The sequence below is a fragment of the Biomphalaria glabrata genome, chromosome 12 (genome assembly GCF_947242115.1).
Source record: "Biomphalaria glabrata chromosome 12, xgBioGlab47.1, whole genome shotgun sequence".
NCBI lineage: Eukaryota > Metazoa > Mollusca > Gastropoda > Planorbidae > Biomphalaria > Biomphalaria glabrata.
The window spans coordinates 9,520,248-9,540,469 of NC_074722.1; the positions used below are offsets into that span (position 1 = coordinate 9,520,248).

Below are 20,222 nucleotides of genomic sequence, written 5' to 3' on the forward strand. Positions count from 1 at the left end.
GATTGCAGAGTAATTGGTTGACTTCAAGACAGCCTGAACTAGCAACATCACAGTGGCGACCCCGAACCTCGGAGCCCGAACCTCGAAGCCCGAACCTCGAAGCCCGAACCTCGAAGCCCGACGAACATCGAACCGGACCTCGAAGCAGAACGTTTACTCAGGTGAGGGTCGTGCACTCGAAGATATAAGATTTCATCGGAGTACGGCTGAACACAGCAGTATCGCAGAGTGACTTTGTTCTAGATCTACATGCAGTCGTCGCCTGTTTGATCGCACGTTCAACGAGCCGTTAACTCAGGGTGACCTTTGTCAGGACCGTAATCATCGCAACGCCTGATCTTCATATGCTGAATCGACCTACAACCAGAGAAACCGTTCATTCATAACGGGTGAGAGATCGTTAGTGAACCTGTTGGACATATTTTTTTCTTCGTCATAGGAGCCACATCGAGTATCAAGTTTTACCTCGTCAGTTTCGAGAAGGACAGTTTGCCCGCTGTCAGAAGTATTGTGAGTACTACAAGTTTGGTAGCTAACTAAATCGCTCTGTCGTCTTACCCTTGGAGAGATTCTTGTGGAGCAGTTTGCTCATTGAACCGGTTGCTTGCCACGTGTATAACGGTCACTGTGTTTAACCTTTGGAAGGTTAGTAAAGTTGTATGTATCATTACTGAACATTGATTTATCTAGTATTCGTTGGTCTAGACGATATCTAGACGTGCTGATATTGAAGTTGTGGAAACAGCTACATCCACTTAATTTCGTTGAAAAACCGTTAATCGTCTAACGGAACGTCGTCGGAGGTGACCTTGGTTTCACCTAGTCTACATTGGACAGTTTGGTCTAGTGAAGCAGAGTACAACAGCAAACTTCGTCGTACTAACAGAGTAGCAGCAGAAGCAGTGAACTATTTTAGAGAACCGTTATTCGTCAGCCCAGATCAAGTCATCGTCAAGAAAGCCGTTATTCGTCAGCCCAGATCAAGTCATCGTCAAGAAAGCCGTTATTCGTCAGCCCAGATCAAGTCATCGTCAAGAAATTCGTTATTCGTCAGTCGTCCAGATCAAGTTGCCGTCAAGAGACTGTTATTTATCAGTAGTCGTCTACACAAGTCAAGTCATCGCCAGAAGAACCGTTAACCTATTCGTCAGTAACTGTGTACACAAGGTCGTCGGAACTACACATATGGTCATCAACAGTCGTCGAAGAAACTAGAACATTTTGCTGTGGCATATCAGGACATCTGTGGCATTACGTGGGATACTGGTAGCACCGGAGAACAGAGTCAGAACTGGAAGAGAGGCAGTGGAATTTGTTGTGATCTAGCATATTCGGGAGTCCGAACAAAGGGATCTTTCTTATCAAAAGCTAAGTGCCATTTTTCTTATTAGTATATGTTTAGATTGCCCTTAGAAATAGATTTTGTCTAAATTTGGTACGTTAGCCTGAGTAAAATCAGGTGGTGCGCCTTAAAACCCGTCGGGGTAGAAGACGTAATTTAGATGAAAAGCTATATTATACGTTTAGAGTTGTAATTTGTTTTGTTTGTGTAAACGTCATATCCGTTGTTGCCTGGTTACTTCGTGACGTTATCATTGTGTGCCATATTGTCATATCCCAACCCATAGTGATAGTCTCATTTACTTATTTCATTTGTTTATATTATTTTAAATTATTTATTTTTATTAATTTAATTAGATCTGTATTTTTTTTTCACTTAATGATAGAAAGTGCGGGTAGGATTCTTTTACTGTGAATCAGACTAAAATAATTTTAGTTTGAGCGGTTAAAATCAAATATGATTTTGCCATGAGAATAATGCCGAAACTGGCTATGTAGTCAAACACTGTCGTCTGACTAAATTTAGATCTGCAAATTGTTGTACATCTCTTTGGACTATTAAATCATCTAGACTCTAATTTGAAATATTATTAATTGAAAGATGAATGAAGGTAGTACATTCTAGATATATATATCTTGTTGAAGATATATTTGACACTGTATACACATATTTATTTCGCATGGTTAAATAGAACCATAAGTTCTGGATTGGATCTAAGAAATCTATTTTATCTACTCTAGATCTAGACTCTAGACAGTCTTTGAATTTACTCTAGACATTTCAGTCACATCAGATTTTAAAATTGATCATAGTTATTCATACTAGATCTAAAGGTCATAGTGCTCTTGATAACTAGATCTAAATTGTATTATTATACATACTATAATATACTAGATTTAAATTTGTGTGATACTAGACCTAATATACAGATTTGAATATAACATTATAACCATAATAACTCAGACTAGATTTACTCATTTACTAAATCTATAGATAGAGACATAACACTTAAAACTTGTATAAAAGTGTGTAAAAACTTTTAAAGTATAGCCATAACCAATATAGGCTAAGTAAAAATATATATAAAATATAAAATACAATGGCTACATCATCATATGTGGACCTTAAGGAGGTTAAGGAAACAGCTATGCAGGATGGAAAGGCCATGGAGTTAAAAGGAAAGGATTTAGCAGCTTATGTACAGCAAGTTGTGAAGGAAGAAACGGAACGTCAAAGACAAGAGATAGAGAGACAAGATAGGATCAGAAAGGAAGAATATGAGAAGCAAAAAGAGGACCAAGAAAGGCAGAGAGAACATGAAGCTAAAATGGAGAAGATGAGATTGGATGCAGCACAAGCCAGAGCTCAAACTGAACAAGGAAATAACACAAATAACTCAAATAATTATACCACTCAAAGAGACAACCCTAATTCACAGACATGGCTAAAGAGAAAGATACAAAGTTTTGATGAACAGAAGGATGACATTGGTGATTTCCTGAAAAGATATGAGGCAAAAATGTCTACATTTAATATGCCTGAAGAAGAATGGTCTGAAATACTGATAGACTTTGTTCATGGTCAAGCTCTAACAATATGCCAAAATCATGACCATCATATTGATGATAGCTATCAAGTTTTAAAAAGAGAGTTATTGAATGCCTATGGTCATAATGCTACAACTTTTAGAAAGAAATACTTTGACAATATACCATCATTAGAAATAGAACCCCAAACTACCATTAATATGGAAAAGGATTTTTTCAATAAGTGGGTAAAATTAGAAAAAGTGAATAGCTCTTATGAGGGATTAAAAAATTTTATTCTAGTGGACAACTTTGTAAATAAATGTGATCCTCAATTACAATCTTTTATTAGAGAAAGAAATCCAAAAACTATAGATGAAATAACAGAAATAATGAGAGTATACAAAAATGCCTATCCAAATAAACCATTTTCTGATAGGGATAAGAGCAAAGTAGATTTAATAGGATACACCAAAGAAAATGTTGATAGAAGTAGAAATAGAAACAGATCAAATAGTGGAAATAGAAAATATAATGAAATAACCTGTTTTAAATGTCAAGGAAAAGGTCATATAGCAGCTAACTGTAGAAGAGGGAATAGTAGGTCTGGAAGTAGAAATAGATACAATGAACAAAATAACAGTAGATATAGGAGTAGAGATAGGAATGACAGGGGAAATTACAGAAATAGGAGTTACAGTAGGGAATACAAAATTAAAGGTACAGATAGGGTATATTTCATGAAAGGAAATAGGAACAATTTTGCAGTGTACCCAGGGTTTGTAGATAGAATTCCGGTGGAATTAATCAGAGATTCAGGTTGTAACACTTTAGCAGTAAAAACTAAATTTGTCAAACCTCATTGGTATAAAGGGTTTACTAAGAAAGTAGAATTAGCAGATGGCACCGTAAGGGAATTTAAAGCTATAAGAGTATACATTGAAACTCCATTTTTCACTGGTTATTGTGATGGCATTGCAATACCAGAAATGAGATATGATATGTTAGTAGGAAACATAAAAGGAGTTAAAGAATGTTCAAGAAAAGAATTAGAAGACTGGCAAAACAAATACAAAAACATAAGACAAAATCATGAAAACATAGAAACACAAAATATAACAAGTATGATAATAACAAGATCAATGGATAAACAAGATGAGAAACAGGAAAATACAATAAATGTAATAAGTAATGATAAAGAAAAAGAAACCAGTAATGTAATACAAATAGAAAATACAGATGTTAAGGAAAGAGAGATAGAAAATGAAACACAAAATAGTCTTGAAACACAAATATCTCAAAGTGAAAAAGAAACAATACCCACATTTGCATTAGAACAAATGAATGACAATATTATTGGGAAAATATATTCAAGAATATCAGATAAAAACAATAATAATCCAATGGAGAAATTTTGTATAGAGAATAAAATATTATTTAGACAAACAAGTAATGATAACAAGAAAATAAAACAACTTGTCTTACCACAGAAATATTGGAAAGATGTTTTAATCATGACACATGATAATAATTTAGCAGCACATAGGGGAGTAAAGAAATGTTATAGGAATTTGTCAAAACAAGTATTTTGGCCTAAAATGAAAGCAACAATAAACAAATACATAAACTCATGTGACATATGTCAAAAGAGATCTAACAAAAGCCTAGTGAATAAAGCACCTATTCAAGAAATGGATGAACCTACAGCACCATTTCAGAAAGTATCTATTGATTTAATAGGTCCTTTAATTCAAACTGAAAATAATAACAAATACATTCTAACAGTAATAGACATGTTTAGTAGATACCCAGAGGCAATTCCATTATCAAATACAAGTACAGAAAATATCATTAATGCCATAACTCAAAAAGTAATTACAAGACATGGTATACCTAAAATTATATTGAGTGATCAGGGATCTCAGTTTAAGTCAGAACAATTTAAGAAATGGACTAAACAATACAATATACAACACATATACTCTTCGGAGAGTAACGGTTTATGTGAACGATATGGTGGTTCATTAAAAAGATCACTAACAAAGATAATTCAGAATAATCAGAACAAGTGGGATCATTACATTAACTATGTACTATTTGCTCATAGAAACAACATCCATGAAGCAACACAATTTTCACCATATGAAATAATACATGGAAGAAAACCTAGAGATGAATTAGATGTTTTTAAAGAAAATCTAATAGGCAATGAGAATAAATTAAATAATGACAGTGAAACAACAATCACAACAGAATTGAAAGAAATATGGACTCAAGCATATAACAACAATAAGAAATACAAACAAAGTGCTCATGAGAATCTAAATAAGAAAAGACAATTGAAAACACTAGAAGTAGGAAACAATGTATTAATATTGATAAATGACCTGAAAAATAAAATTGGTAAACAATGGAAAGGTCCATTTAAGGTGATAAAACAAATTAATGATGTGAATTATCAAATTGAAATAAATGGGAAAATTAAAACATATCACATAAATAATTTGAAACTGTATCATGATAGAGAAGATGAGTTGATACAAAACATTCAGGAGGAAATAGAAAATACATTTTCAGAAAGAGAAGAATGCTTGATGATAATAACAAATGAAAATCACAATGAAAATGATATTAAGGAAATACCTGTAATAGAAACAAAAGAGAATCAAACTTGGCAAAAGATTAATCTTAATAATTTAACTAAGGAAAAGTCAAAAGACATAACTAAAATAATACAGGAATACAAAGAAATTTTTTCCAGCATACCAGGAAAAACTAATATTATTAAACATGACATTAAAGTAACAGATCCAAAACCTATCAAGCTTAAGCCATATAGAATACCGCTACATTTACAAGACAAAGTAAAGAAAGAAATAGACAATTTACTAGAATCAGGTATAATTGAGCCATCAACATCTCCTTATGCTTCACCAATTGTGATAGCCAAAAAGAAGAATGGAGATATAAGGTTATGTATTGATTATAGGAAACTTAACAACATCACAGAATTTGACCCATATCCAATGCCAAATATAGAGGATATTTTACATAAATTAAATGGAGCAAAATTTTTTACTAAATTGGATTTAACTAAAGGATATTGGCAAATACCTTTAACAGAAAATGCAAAACCTTACACAGCATTTGTAACACCATATGGTATTTTTCAATGGAATTATATGAGTTTTGGATTAGTAAATGCACCTGCCACATTTAATAGAATGATGAACATGATAATTGGAAACAAAGAAAATGTTATTTGCTATTTGGATGACATATGTATTTTTAATAATAGTTGGGAGGAACATTTGGTAGATGTAAAAGAAGTGTTCAAAATAATAAAAGAAAGTGGACTTACAATTCAAGCAGAAAAAGTAGAAATAGGATTGGAGGAAATAATTTTCTTAGGACATAAAGTAAATAACAACATGATTAGCCCTATTGAAGATAACATAAAGAAAGTACTTAATATTGAAATACCTACAACAAAAAGACAAATTAAAAGCATATTGGGAATAGTAAATTATTACAGAAAGTTTATAAAGAACTTAGCAGAAATAGTGAATCCATTAAATGACTTACTTAAAAAAGGAAAACCTCAAAAAGTAGTCTGTAATGAGGAATGTGTGAAAGCTATTGACAGAATTAAAGATGTTTTTAGTCATGAACTAATATTAAGACTACCTGATAAAGACAAAATATTTTATGTCACAACTGATGCATCTGGTAATGCTATTGTTGTTTAATGCAGAACTATGATAACTTACATCCTATATTATATGTAAGTAGAAAATTGTCAGAGACAGAAAAAAAATATAGTGTCATTGAAAGAGAAGCCTTAGCTGTAATATGGGTAATTACTAAGCTAGAGAGCTATTTAATAGGAAGGAAATTCATATTATTAACTGATCATAAACCTATTCAGTATATACAGCAAAAGAGCATGAAAAACAGTCGTGTTTATAGATGGTTCTTAGCACTACAAGAATATAAATTTGAAGTGAAAGCTATTAGTGGATCTGTGAATACTGTAGCTGATCTATTGTCTAGAATGACATTGAAGTGAAATAATTTTGTAAATAAACTATGATTATATTGAGTATGTAATATATATTAATATATTGACACCATTTATATGTTATGGAAAAGGGAGATAAGTAAATTTGATGTTAAGCATTTGAAAGTAAGTATAGATATTTTTTTTTTTTGTGTGAATCATTTCATATATCATTGACGAAAGTTAGTTCTATGGAAAAGGGTGAGTATAAAAGAAAAATGGACAAAAGCGTATAAAAGGGTGGTAAGAAAAAATTTACTGAATGTGTAAATAAAGTTTATAATTGTTTTTTTGAAATATTGTATTTTATCAGATTACTACCAGTAAAGAACATTTGAGATGTGTAGGACGTGCCCATAAGATGCCACATTTTCCTCCATGATGAACTGTATACCAATGAAGATGATTCTGGAATGTTATGAACTGTTATGAACATTGACATGAATATGAGGAACTGTCAAGATGAAGATGTCAAGATGAAGAGATCAAGATTTTATGTTTGTGGTCTTCCCCGTAAATTGAAAATGCCCTTGTAAGACTTGACAGTAGTGAAAAAAATATTGACATATTTTTTTTTCAAAGGGGGGAGGAATCTGTTAGACACCTTATTTATATAGGTTAGTTATTTAGCGACGCACCATAGATGACGCATATTGAACGGGACTAGTGACGTTTGGGATATGTTGGGTTAGAGACCGGAAAATCAGTTAGCAATAGAATATTCCAGGGTAACGACGTGTTTAGTGACAGAGACTTCTACTGTGGCCTTTTATCAGAATAAATTCATCTAAAATATTTCATCAGAGTCGACTACATCTCTTCACTTGTTAAAACCGGTGTTGTATGGTTCTTGTTTGACTTGTTGGTCAACTGCAAGTAATACACCCGAACAATTACACCCAAACGATTGCAGAGTAATTGGTTGACTTCAAGACAGCCTGAACTAGCAACATCACATCAGGTGTATTACGTGCAGTTGACCAACAAGTCAAACAAGAACTGGCACATCGATTATAACTAGTGAAGAGATGTAGTCAACACTGATGAACAATTGTATAAGGGTTTATTCTGATAAAAGGCCACAGTAGAAGTCTCTGTCACTAAACACGTCGTTACCCTGGAATGTTCTAACGCTAACTGATTTTTCGGTCTCTAACCCAACATATCCCAAACGTCACTAGTCCCGTTCAATATGCGTCATCTATGGTGCGTCGCTAAATAACTAACCTATATAAATAAGGTGTCTAACAACACATAAACATCTAGCATTTTGACAACAGAGAGATGTGAAGCTTTCTTTCCAAAGTAAATGGAAGCAAAGATCTTGGAAGTATCAGGTACATGACATTATACATGAACTAGAAGAGAGAAATAAACACTAAGGTAGCGTTATGGAAGCAACCAACACCCATTACTCCAACTGCTGGGGGCTATCATAAAACAATACATGTATCGTGTTTAGTCAATATGTAACAAAAGGATTCAGGCTTTTTGTTTTGAAACCATTTTTGAGAAAAGACTGCCATGTGAGCAGGTCACCATCCAATGAACAGAGTGCACCACTAATCAGGAACCACCGCATACGTGTATATTGGAAGCACCATGTTCTTTGTACATACAACCGACCAGTGTATATTAGAAAAAACATGTTGTGTGTACACAACTAACCAATGCATATTAGAAGCACCATGTTCTGTGTACACAACTGACCAGTGTATATTAGAAGCACCATGTTGTTTGTACACACATCTGACCACTATTCATTCTTCTCCTACTGCCAATTTTTTAAGAGTGATTTTTTTTAAAATAGAGAGGGGGGGGGAAGGGTGGGGGTGAGGGTCGAAGTGCTAGGAATGAGCCTGGAAGTGCTAATCCTGGAGCAGATTCCACTTGGAGTGTGGCCTGTTCTCGGGGGCTGGCTAATCTAACAGATAACTTGCCTGCAGCACTTCTTCCCGCTGCTCAGGCATGATGGAACACAAACACAACAAAAGCCGAGAACAAGGAACGACTGAGCGCAGAGGGAGGGGGGGGGGGGGGGAGGTGAACACGAGATAAATGACTGGAAATGAAAAGAATAGAAACGAGGAAACAAGAGAATCAACAAATAGGAAAATAATATCCATCAGGGAAGCAGGATTGATTAGCATTGTGTTATGGCAGTTGGAGGAGTCTACACACACACACACACACACACACACACGTCCTACGTCTGACGGAGGCGGAAACTTTGAAAAATCTTTGCAATTATTTTGCAGGCCAGTAAGAACGTGTAAAAAAAAAATGTGAAGGTGTCATTTCAAGCGGGATGTCACAGAGAGTGGCTTAGGAGTTTCTCACTTGAAGACAAGGGCATTTGCATATTTTAATTAAACAAAATGTATAATGCAAACAAGTAGATATACAATCGTTTATCCAAGCCGGTCCAAGAACAATGAGTAGCCAAGCTGTAGTTGTGAAATGAATGAATGTATTTTAGACCAGAACTGTACATAACCTGCGAAAGTATTTTTTTTCTCCAAGCCTTAAGTAGATCTAGTATGTTTCCGGAGAAAGTATCAGAAAAAAATGAGTATTTTTAGTTTGTGTAAATTCCTGTCTGGATCCCACGTGAAGCAGCGGTATAGGGCAAGTCATTTAAGTACAAAACAGTAACATCCATTCACAAAATAAAACTTGACAAAAACGATGTCAAAAATGTAAACAATATCCCAGAAAACTACAGAGCGAGTTCATTGAATGTCGTAAAGAAGTGATCGCCTTTTCTCTGGGCATAACGACCTACAGTTTGTTTCATGCCCAAGTAGGCCACGCATGCAAGATAGTTGATACTGGAGTTCGGAAGTGTATTTTTCAATTCTAGCAGGTGAATATTTGTCTAACTCCAGACCAGCCACAACGTCAATAACTTATGCCTTAACAGCGTGTGAAGAAGAGAAAGAACTAGCTTCACTAGATGTACTTGAAACAAAAGCCGCCCCCCCCCCCCGTTCCTATAACCTCGTGATGGTGAAGCTTCTGTAGCCGGGCAACAAACAATAGCAAGATGATGGTACATTAGGCAGTCTAATGCTAATCTCCAGGCGCTCTTGAGACACGGCCAGCGGTGGGAGGGACGAGTGCATGCTCCCGCAATAATGAGTTACCCCGCTCCCGACACACCGGCCCAAGAGGGAGGTTACAAATGTCAGCGGTTGTGACATTTCAGTGGCGAGTGTGGTGGTGATGCACACAGAACATGAGCCTGGCTACAGTGGGCACATCGATAAGAAGCTGTTTACCTAGGCAATGAGTCAGCGTTCTAGGCAAGTCCCTTACACTCCTTTGTAATACAACATTCTATATCTACGCATATACTCATCTAGTAACTCTAGCTGTTCATGTTGAAGTGCTACACCTATATTCAGTCAATTTTAATCATCAATTCCCTTAGCTGGATCACACATTCGAGCTCTTGCAGGTGTAGATCTTGGTGAAGTCTATCTAACGATCGTCCCGACTGACTGGATTTTGTATTCATCCCAATGGAGCTCAAATAGAAATCTAGAGAAACTTTCTTGCTTCAATACATTAACCATACTGGGGGTCGCGTGGCACCCAGACACGCCCAAAGAAAACCCAATGGCCCCATTCCACCCCTCCCCTTTAAAAATTAGGACTATAACTAGGTCCGCCACTCTAGACAAGACCAAATGTTCTAACTATACACATTCACCACACATAAATGACCACGGCTTTCATAAAGAGTGGGGACTATATGTTGGAAACAGTAGTGCTTCGCCAGGTTTTCCATTTGAAACAATCATTGAACACTCCCAGAACAGACTATTTAGCATCATAAACTTCTTCACGACAAGGTGCAATGACTATAGAACGGATTACGAGCGTTAGCGGTAACATTTATAGTATATGCATATTCAAGACAGAATCTTCTAAAACTATGCATTGTTTTAAAAGTGACCCAACACCACACCAATGGAGTGGGCGAACCTTCTACTTACATCACTCAAGCGATCTCTGGAGACAGACCTCGGGGGCTCCACCGGGCCATTGTGCTGGTGGTGGTTGAGATGGTGGTGGTGGTGGTGGTTCGGCTGGTCATTCACGAGTCCAGCACTGGAAGTATTATGCGTGACGCCAGCCAGGAGCGCGTTGCTGTTGTTGCCTGCATCGTTGACCTCTCCGTTATTGTTGCTGTTCTCATTACTGCTATTGATGGAGGCGCTCTGAAATTGGAGAGAAAGAAAAAAAAAACTATAACAACGAGAAGAACGAGTTCATCACTCCATGTGCTTAGAGTGGTGTTCAGCACTGCTTACAGGATCATTACAAGGATCATTCTTCCCGTCAACACCTTCAAAGACAGCCCTCTGACTGGCTGCCACCAAAGTAAGTAACCATGCTACTTCTGCTCAGGAAGCGTTACAAAAAAAAAAGTCAGCATGGGGGTCTAGAACAATAGGTATTAAAAGTGTACAGAGCAGGACAAAGACAGTGTGGACATTCAATGATTAGATTTACAAGTAACATGTCGTGAGTGCATCTAAACACAACGACAATATGGACATGCAGTGTTAAATTGTACAACAGATACAGGTCACATGTGAACGCATCTAAACACAACGGGACACGAAAACATTGAAAATGTAAACCATGCTCCAAGTATTTAGTCCAGTTCATTGTTCATCTACAACGTATATTACATCTGCGATAACCAAGAGAGTTAAGATGACATTATTATGGTTTCAAAACTGTTTAAATCCAAATCATAGACTATTTCAAAACCATCAATTAGTGGACATAGACCTAAGCAGTAAAGGACGTCCAATGACAGCCCAACGTTGAACGTCATCATAAGAGTGGAAAATGTTTTTTTTTTTCAATGTGTATGTCAGAGTGTACAATCAAGAGCATTACTGCAAGAGGGAAGAAAAGAAATTGTGTTCTGATTGGCACTATTGTAATCTAGTTCAAATGTTATCTGATCATTAGTTCTGAACAGACTTCAATTAACACTGTTACTTTATAGTTTCATTACTTTCTATTGACCACGGATGCTGTGACACTTCCCCAAGTTCAAACCCTGACACTAAATGATGACACTAAATGTACTCATGGAGAGACTAAGAAACACATGGCATCAGACAATTAGCCAGGGCTCAGCTCTTTGATGTTCTGGACAGCAAGGATCTATACTCACCTGTTAGTCACACAGCCGGTCACACACGTGCAGCACTGGCACAGAAATCCGTGGAGAGCTGTCAAGCATAAACACTTTCACTACGCCCCTGACTACAAGGCATGTGCACCACGTGCCATTTCCTTACGTTTAGGGAGGTGTGTGTTTTTTATCTACAGACCTATAACCGTAAGAAGCTAAGGCAAGCCAAACGATTTCCTCTTCTTCAAGTTTATGGTGGCCCTCTTGACACGGGCAATAACCAGGTAGAACTGTGGCTCTAGCACTATAGACATGCCGTAGTACAACCTGTACGCAACCACCTTATCAATAATCACTTAGGTACTGGAGTGCTACACCATACTAGATTGATCAGTCTGTACATCTGGATTTAACAGGGCTACGAGAAAAAACTTACTGTGGGACTTGGTTCAAAGACAGAGGTCTAAAGTTGTTTCTTCTATGTTGGACTATGAGACGACTGGACAAAAGAAATCCCAGGAACAAAACCAAGAAATGTGTGTCGACAGTTGGAAACATGTAGTCACTTCCAAATATCCTTTCAATGAAATAAATGAGCAACAATTCACTGGAGTTAGTTGCTTTCATTATTGAAGTTACGTTAATGATGATCAGAACTACGTTAGAACATACACAAAAACTCACTCACATATTCTATTATATAAATTGAGACTCGCAGTAGTCGGCCCCTTCCCCTGAGACATGAGTGGTAGCCATGGCCACGTGAGGCCACTAGACAAAGTATAACCTCAACCAGCTTGACCTGAGTTGCTCTCCCATACCTCTACTAGATGTGGTCGAGATGGTGGAGTCAGCTGTCAGCCTAGTGTACAGCGCTGTAAGGAATGCCTGCTTTCCACCAAGTCTCCTCACCCAAACAGAAATGTCTCAGTAAGTCACCTCACCGCCAAGTCGACACACAACAAAAAGCTCTGATAGAACACTTTTCTGTTTATCTTTGCTACGACCTTCCCCCTGCCAGCATCCTACTAACAAAACCAAAGTGCTGACTAGCTCAGTGCTTCTTTTTTTTTCTCTCTCCGACTAGCTCTCGGCTTGTGTAATAGAATCTCTCCCTATGAAATATTACCTTCCAACTGAACCCATGTAAGAATCCATTCTCCCAATCCAAAGTAACAGGCCCAGCGTAAGACAAGAAAGAGAAGCGAAAACAAAATATTTAAGGAACACCTGAAAACACTTCAACCTAAAGAGTCAGCATTTTAAAAAAAAAAAAAAGAAAGAGGTGTGCGCCAGTTAACTATGGCAGACATTAACATAAATTGCCGCCATTAACTCCACACAGTCAACATGGACGACAGCCAGTCGATAAGAATGTAATCTCGCGCCGTGAAAACGCGGGCCAGACACTGGTATTTTTACCCCCGGAAACTGAAAGGGGCTCCCGTGCTATTCAAGCGCTGTGCGCTGAAAATAAGTTTCTATTGTTAGGGTATAGAATACTATAGATATATCTTTTTTTTTAAAAAAAGTCTATCTGTATAGAACACTTCAAGATTATGTCTATCATAGGGGATATTGTCCAGGTCCATGCTCTACGTTTTAAAACTACATTACAGAGTAGCAAGTCATATTTTATCAATCACGTTCAACAATGACTGAATTGGCTAACGTGGAGTCAAAACTACTGTGTTTTTTCCAAAATTGTCTTTGTAACCACTCCAAGTTTGAGAATATTGTTTGTTTCTGAATCGAACTGAATGCTGTGAAAACTGTAGATGAAGTAGACACAAGGGAGAAGGGTTCAAACAAACAAACAAAAAAAAGAAACGAATGTTCTACTTGGGGTTCGACTCGTAGACTACAACATTGAACAGCTCAACTAACAACACTTCAGTCTCGAAGGAGGGCTGGATGAGAATACTAGGCTTATATGTCACTCCTAGTATTGGTTTGAAAAGGCGTACGAGTCAGTGCCTTGAAATCTCTCTCTCTCTCTTTATGTAAGTATGTGTATATATATATATATATAATTAAATGTAGAAACCACCATTCCCCCGTACTCTGTCTGAACTAGTTGTGTAGCATTAAGTTCTCATTGAACTAGTCTACTCTGGGTTAGAACAGCAAAACAAAGTTGTTCCATTTTTCTTCGTATTCCCCACAAGGCATCACCGCCCAACGAGCGCGTGGCTCCTATTGTCAGGGTTATTTCCCTTTGGACGCTGGTGACTGTTTTTGTTGGTTGGCAAGCAGGCCCGTGTTTTGACTAGCAGCTAATCCACTCAAACAATCACAACCTATACACACACAGAACTAGACAGTTTTGTTGTCCCGTAAGTTGACTACAGGAATTAGAAGTGCAACTATTGCAGATGTATCTAGCCGGTTCAGACACATTGAACACAGATTATAAAGAAGGCCAACCAGGCTATAATTATAGTATTCATTAAAATTCGCCATTCTATAAAGTGAGAGTGAGAAAGAGAGACTTACACTCTAAATATGATGACTTAAAACTCAAGAGACCTCGTTTTCTACAATAAATCTCCGTGACATACCCAATCTTATCCCCCCCCCCCAGTACAAGTCTCCATATTGGCGCCTCCTCCTCCCATCACCACCTCTCTCTCTCTGTTGTTGTCTAGGATGTAGTTCAAAATAAGTCTTGTCAGATTGTATTTACCTACAATTACCTAGAAAGGGACATTATCATTTAGTCCAGGACTGTCAGGAGACTTCAAACGGCAATGTATGTTAGGAATACACACATTAAAAAAACAAAACAAGTTTAAACAGTTTAAAAAAGCATGTAGTTCTTGGTTTTGTTCTCAATAAGATAAATCCACTAGCGCCTAGTGCAGAGCTTCCTAGCCCATGGTTCACCATCACTATTGGGGGTCTGCCAAGTGATCCTTTCTGAGTATTACTATTAATTTCTTGACCCAATGAGATGGGGTAGACTAGGTGTTCACTCAGCAGCTGACTAGTGTGACCTAAACTTTTGGTAAGCTCCGAATTCACGGGGTACTGAGATGGAGGTCGCCGAGTCATAAATCATTCACCGGTGCTGAATTGGAAGATTGAGTTTTCGGCCCCACCAAAACACTTGACACGCTCTGGGCGTCAACCTTGTCTACAGATGGTGACACTCTTTCACAACACTGGCCCAAGCCAGAAAGCCGTTACTGCAGCGTTCCGCTAGGTCGGGCGCTTCTTTCTCCGGTTTCTTTGATGTTGTTCAACGCGGTTTTTTTTTTTTTTTTGTTTTTTTTTTTGTTGTTGAAAACTGAGTTGCACATGAAAGATGAAGTTGATGAGCAACATAAAACAAGGAGTTGTCTTCACTTGAAACATTGTTCACTTGGTGTAAGTGGGAAATCTAATGGTCTTTGTAGATATCGAGATAATCTTCACACTAAACTAATACAGGTGGAAAATAGAGTTTATCTATGTGAACATTGATGTAGTGATTGGTACCAGGAATTTAAGTGGAAAAGATAATTTATCAATGTGAACAGTGACGTAGTAATTGTAGGTGGAAAGAGAATCTATGTGAACAATGCAGGCGGAAAATAATATCAGCTATTTGAAGGATGTGAAGAAAAAAAAAATGTGTTTGAGTGTCATAAAACGCTTGACTATGTTGCAAGTGCGGCTCAGTTCGAGTCTCAAACTAGACCAGCCATTTTGTCCTAAATAGATCTAGTTCTATAAATACAAGCGGTCAGTCATAAATAGATCTAGTTCTATAAATACAACAAACAGTCTGTCATAAATAGATCTAGTTCTATAAATACAACAAACAGTCTGTCATAAATAGATCTAGTTCTATAAATACATCAAACAGTCTGTCCTAAATAGATCTAGTTCTATAAATACATCAAACAGTCTGTCCTAAATAGATCTACTTCTATAAATACAACAAACAGTCTGTCCTAAATAGATGTAGTTCTATAAATACATTAAACAGTCTGTCCTAAATAGATCTAGTTCTATAAATACAACAAACAGTCTGTCCTAAATAGATCTAGTTCTATAAATACATCAAACAGTCTGTCCTAAATAGATCTAGTTCTATAAATACATCAAACAGTCTGTCCTAAATAGATCTAGTTCTATAAATACAACAAACAGTCTGTCATACATAGATCTAGTTCTATAAATACAACAAACAGTCTGTCCTAAATAGATGTAGCTCTATAAATACATCAAACAGTCTGTCCTAAATAGATGTAGTTCTATAAATACATCAAACAGTCTGTCCTAAATAGATCTAGTTCTATAAATACAACAAACAGTCTGTCCTAAATAGATCTAGTTCTATAAATACATCAAACAGTCTGTCCTAAATAGATCTAGTTCTATAAATACACCAAACAGTCTGTCCTAAATAGATCTAGTTCTATAAATACAACAAACAGTCTGTCCTAAATAGATCTAGTTCTATAAATACAACAAACAGTCTGTCCTAAATAGATCTAGTTCTATAAATACAACAGTCTGTCCTAAATAGATCTAGTTCTAAAAATACAACAAACAGTCTGTCCTAAATAGATGTAGTTCTATAAATACAACAAACAGTCTGTCCAAAATAGATGTAGTTCTATAAATACAACAAACAGTCTGTCCAAAATAGATGTAGCTCTATAAATACAACAAACAGTCTGTCCTAAATAGATCTAGTTCTATAAATACAAGCGGTCAGTCATAAATAGATCTAGTTCTATAAATACAATCGGTCAGTCATAAATAGATCTAGTTCTATAAATACAACAAACAGTCTGTCCTAAATATATCTAGTTCTATAAATACAACAGTCTGTCCTAAATAGATCTAGTTCTATAAATACAACAGTCTGTCCTAAATAGATCTAGTTCTATAAATACAACAAACAGTCTGTCATAAATAGATGTAATTCTATAAATACAACAAACAGTCTGTCCTAAATAGATGTAGTTCTATAAATACAACAAATAGTCTGTCCTAAATAGATCTAGTTCTATAAATACAACAAACAGTCTGTCATAAATAGATCTAGTTCTATAAATACAACAAACAGTCTGTCCTAAATAGATGTAGTTCTATAAATACAACAGTCTGTCCTAAATAGATCTAGTTCTATAAATACACCAAACAGTCTGTCCTAAATAGATCTAGTTCTATAAATACAACAAACAGTCTGTCCTAAAAAGATCTAGTTCTATAAATACAACAAACAGTCTGTCCTAAATAGATCTAGTTCTATAAATACAACAGTCTGTCCTAAATAGATCTAGTTCTAAAAATACAACAAACAGTCTGTCCTAAATAGATGTAGTTCTATAAATACAACAAACAGTCTGTCCTAAATAGATGTAGTTCTATAAATACAACAAACAGTCTGTCCTAAATAGATCTAGTTCTATAAATACAACAAACAGTCTGTCCTAAATAGATCTAGTTCTATAAATACAAGCGGTCAGTCATAAATAGATCTAGTTCTATAAATACAATCGGTCAGTCATAAATAGATCTAGTTCTATAAATACAACAAACAGTCTGTCCTAAATATATCTAGTTCTATAAATACAACAGTCTGTCCTAAATAGATCTAGTTCTATAAATACAACAGTCTGTCCTAAATAGATCTAGTTCTATAAATACAACAAACAGTCTGTCATAAATAGATGTAATTCTATAAATACAACAAACAGTCTGTCCTAAATAGATCTAGTTCTATAAATACAACAAACAGTCTGTCCTAAATAGATCTAGTTCTATAAATACAACAGTCTGTCCTAAATAGATCTAGTTCTATAAATACAACAGTCTGTCCTAAATAGATCTAGTTCTATAAATACAAGCGGTCAGTCATAAATAGATCTAGTTCTATAAATACAAGCGGTCAGTCCTAAATAGATCTAGTTCTATAAATACAACAAACAGTCTGTCCTAAATAGATCTAGTTCTATAAATACAAGCGGTCAGTCATAAATAGATCTAGTTCTATAAATACAACAAACAGTCTGTCCTAAATAGATGTAGTTCTATAAATACAACAAACAGTCTGTCCTAAATAGATCTAGTTCTATAAATACAACAAACAGTCTGTCCTAAATAGATCTAGTTCTATAAATACAACAAACAGTCTGTCCTAAATAGATCTAGTTCTATAAATACAACAAACAGTCTGTCCTAAATAGATCTAGTTCTATAAATACAACAAACAGTCTGTCCTAAATAGATCTAGTTCTATAAATACAACAAACAGTCTGTCCTAAATAGATCTAGTTCTATAAATACAACAGTCTGTCCTAAATAGATGTAGTTCTATAAATACAACAAACAGTCTGTCCTAAATAGATCTAGTTCTATAAATACAACAAACAGTCTGTCCTAAATAGATCTAGTTCTATAAATACAAGCGGTCAGTCATAAATAGATCTAGTTCTATAAATACAACAAACAGTCTGTCCTAAATAGATCTAGTTCTATAAATACAAGCGGTCAGTCATAAATAGATCTAGTTCTATAAATACAACAAACAGTCTGTCATAAATAGATCTAGTTCTATAAATACAACAAACAGTCTGTCCTAAATAGATGTAGTTCTATAAATACAACAGTCTGTCCTAAATAGATCTAGTTCTATAAATACAACAGTCTGTCCTAAATAGATCTAGTTCTATAAATACAAGCGGTCAGTCATAAATAGATCTAGTTCTATAAATACAAGCGGTCAGTCCTAAATAGATCTAGTTCTATAAATACAACAAACAGTCTGTCCTAAATAGATCTAGTTCTATAAATACAAGCGGTCAGTCATAAATAGATCTAGTTCTATAAATACAACAAACAGTCTGTCCTAAATAGATGTAGTTCTATAAATACAACAAACAGTCTGTCCTAAATAGATCTAGTTCTATAAATACAACAAACAGTCTGTCCTAAATAGATCTAGTTCTATAAATACAACAAACAGTCTGTCCTAAATAGATCTAGTTCTATAAATACAACAAACAGTCTGTCCTAAATAGATCTAGTTCTATAAATACAACAAACAGTCTGTCCTAAATAGATCTAGTTCTATAAATACAACAAACAGTCTGTCCTAAATAGATCTAGTTCTATAAATACAACAGTCTGTCCTAAATAGATGTAGTTCTATAAATACAACAAACAGTCTGTCCTAAATAGATCTAGTTCTATAAATACAACAAACAGTCTGTCCTATATAGATCTAGTTCTATAAATACAAGCGGTCAGTCAAAAATAGATCTAGTTCTATAAATACAACAAACAGTCTGTCCTAAATAGATCTAGTTCTATAAATACAACAGTCTGTCCTAAATAGATCTAGTTCTATAAATACAACAGTCTGTCCTAAATAGATCTAGTTCTATAAATACAACAAACAGTCTGTCATAAATAGATCTACTTCTATAAATACAAGCGGTCAGTCATAAATAGATCTAGTTCTATAAATACAACAAACAGTCTGTCCTAAATAGATCTAGTTCTATAAATACAACAGTCTGTCCTAAATAGATCTAGTTCTATAAATACAACAGTCTGTCCTAAATAGATCTAGTTCTATAAATACAACAAACAGTCTGTCATAAATAGATCTACTTCTATAAATACAAGCGGTCAGTCATAAATAGATCTAGTTCTATAAATACAACAAACAGTCTGTCCTAAATAGATGTAGTTCTATAAATACAACAAACAGTCTGTCCTAAATAGATCTAGTTCTATAAATACAACAAACAGTCTGTCCTAAATAGATCTAGTTCTATAAATACAACAAACAGTCTGTCCTAAATAGATCTAGTTCTATAAATACAACAAACAGTCTGTCCTAAATAGATCTAGTTCTATAAATACAACAAACAGTCTGTCCTAAATAGATCTAGTTCTATAAATACAACAGTCTGTCCTAAATAGATGTAGTTCTATAAATACAACAAACAGTCTGTCCTAAATAGATCTAGTTCTATAAATACAACAAACAGTCTGTCCTAAATAGATGTAGTTCTATAAATACAACAAACAGTCTGTCCTAAATAGATCTAGTTCTATAAATACAAGCGGTCAGTCAAAAATAGATCTAGTTCTATAAATACAACAAACAGTCTGTCCTAAATAGAT

The 20,222-nt window shown here is 35.4% G+C and overlaps 1 protein-coding gene and 1 long non-coding RNA gene across 3 annotated transcripts in view; one reads left to right on the top strand and one right to left on the bottom strand.

Annotated features, from left to right (window-relative positions):
* LOC106070299 (autism susceptibility gene 2 protein homolog) overlaps positions 1-20,222 on the bottom strand; it is a 102,597-nt gene that overhangs the window by 41,644 nt on the left and 40,731 nt on the right. For both annotated transcript variants that reach the window (XM_056005416.1, XM_056005415.1), the window contains exon 3: positions 10,930-11,154. In XM_056005416.1, coding sequence (XP_055861391.1) covers positions 10,930-11,154 — 225 coding nt within the window. The remainder of the gene's footprint in view (positions 1-10,929; positions 11,155-20,222) is intronic.
* On the top strand, positions 1,599-7,723 carry LOC129921969 (uncharacterized). Its single transcript, XR_008773892.1, has 2 exons — positions 1,599-1,952; positions 7,242-7,723. It is a non-coding gene; the product is annotated as an uncharacterized LOC129921969 (long non-coding RNA).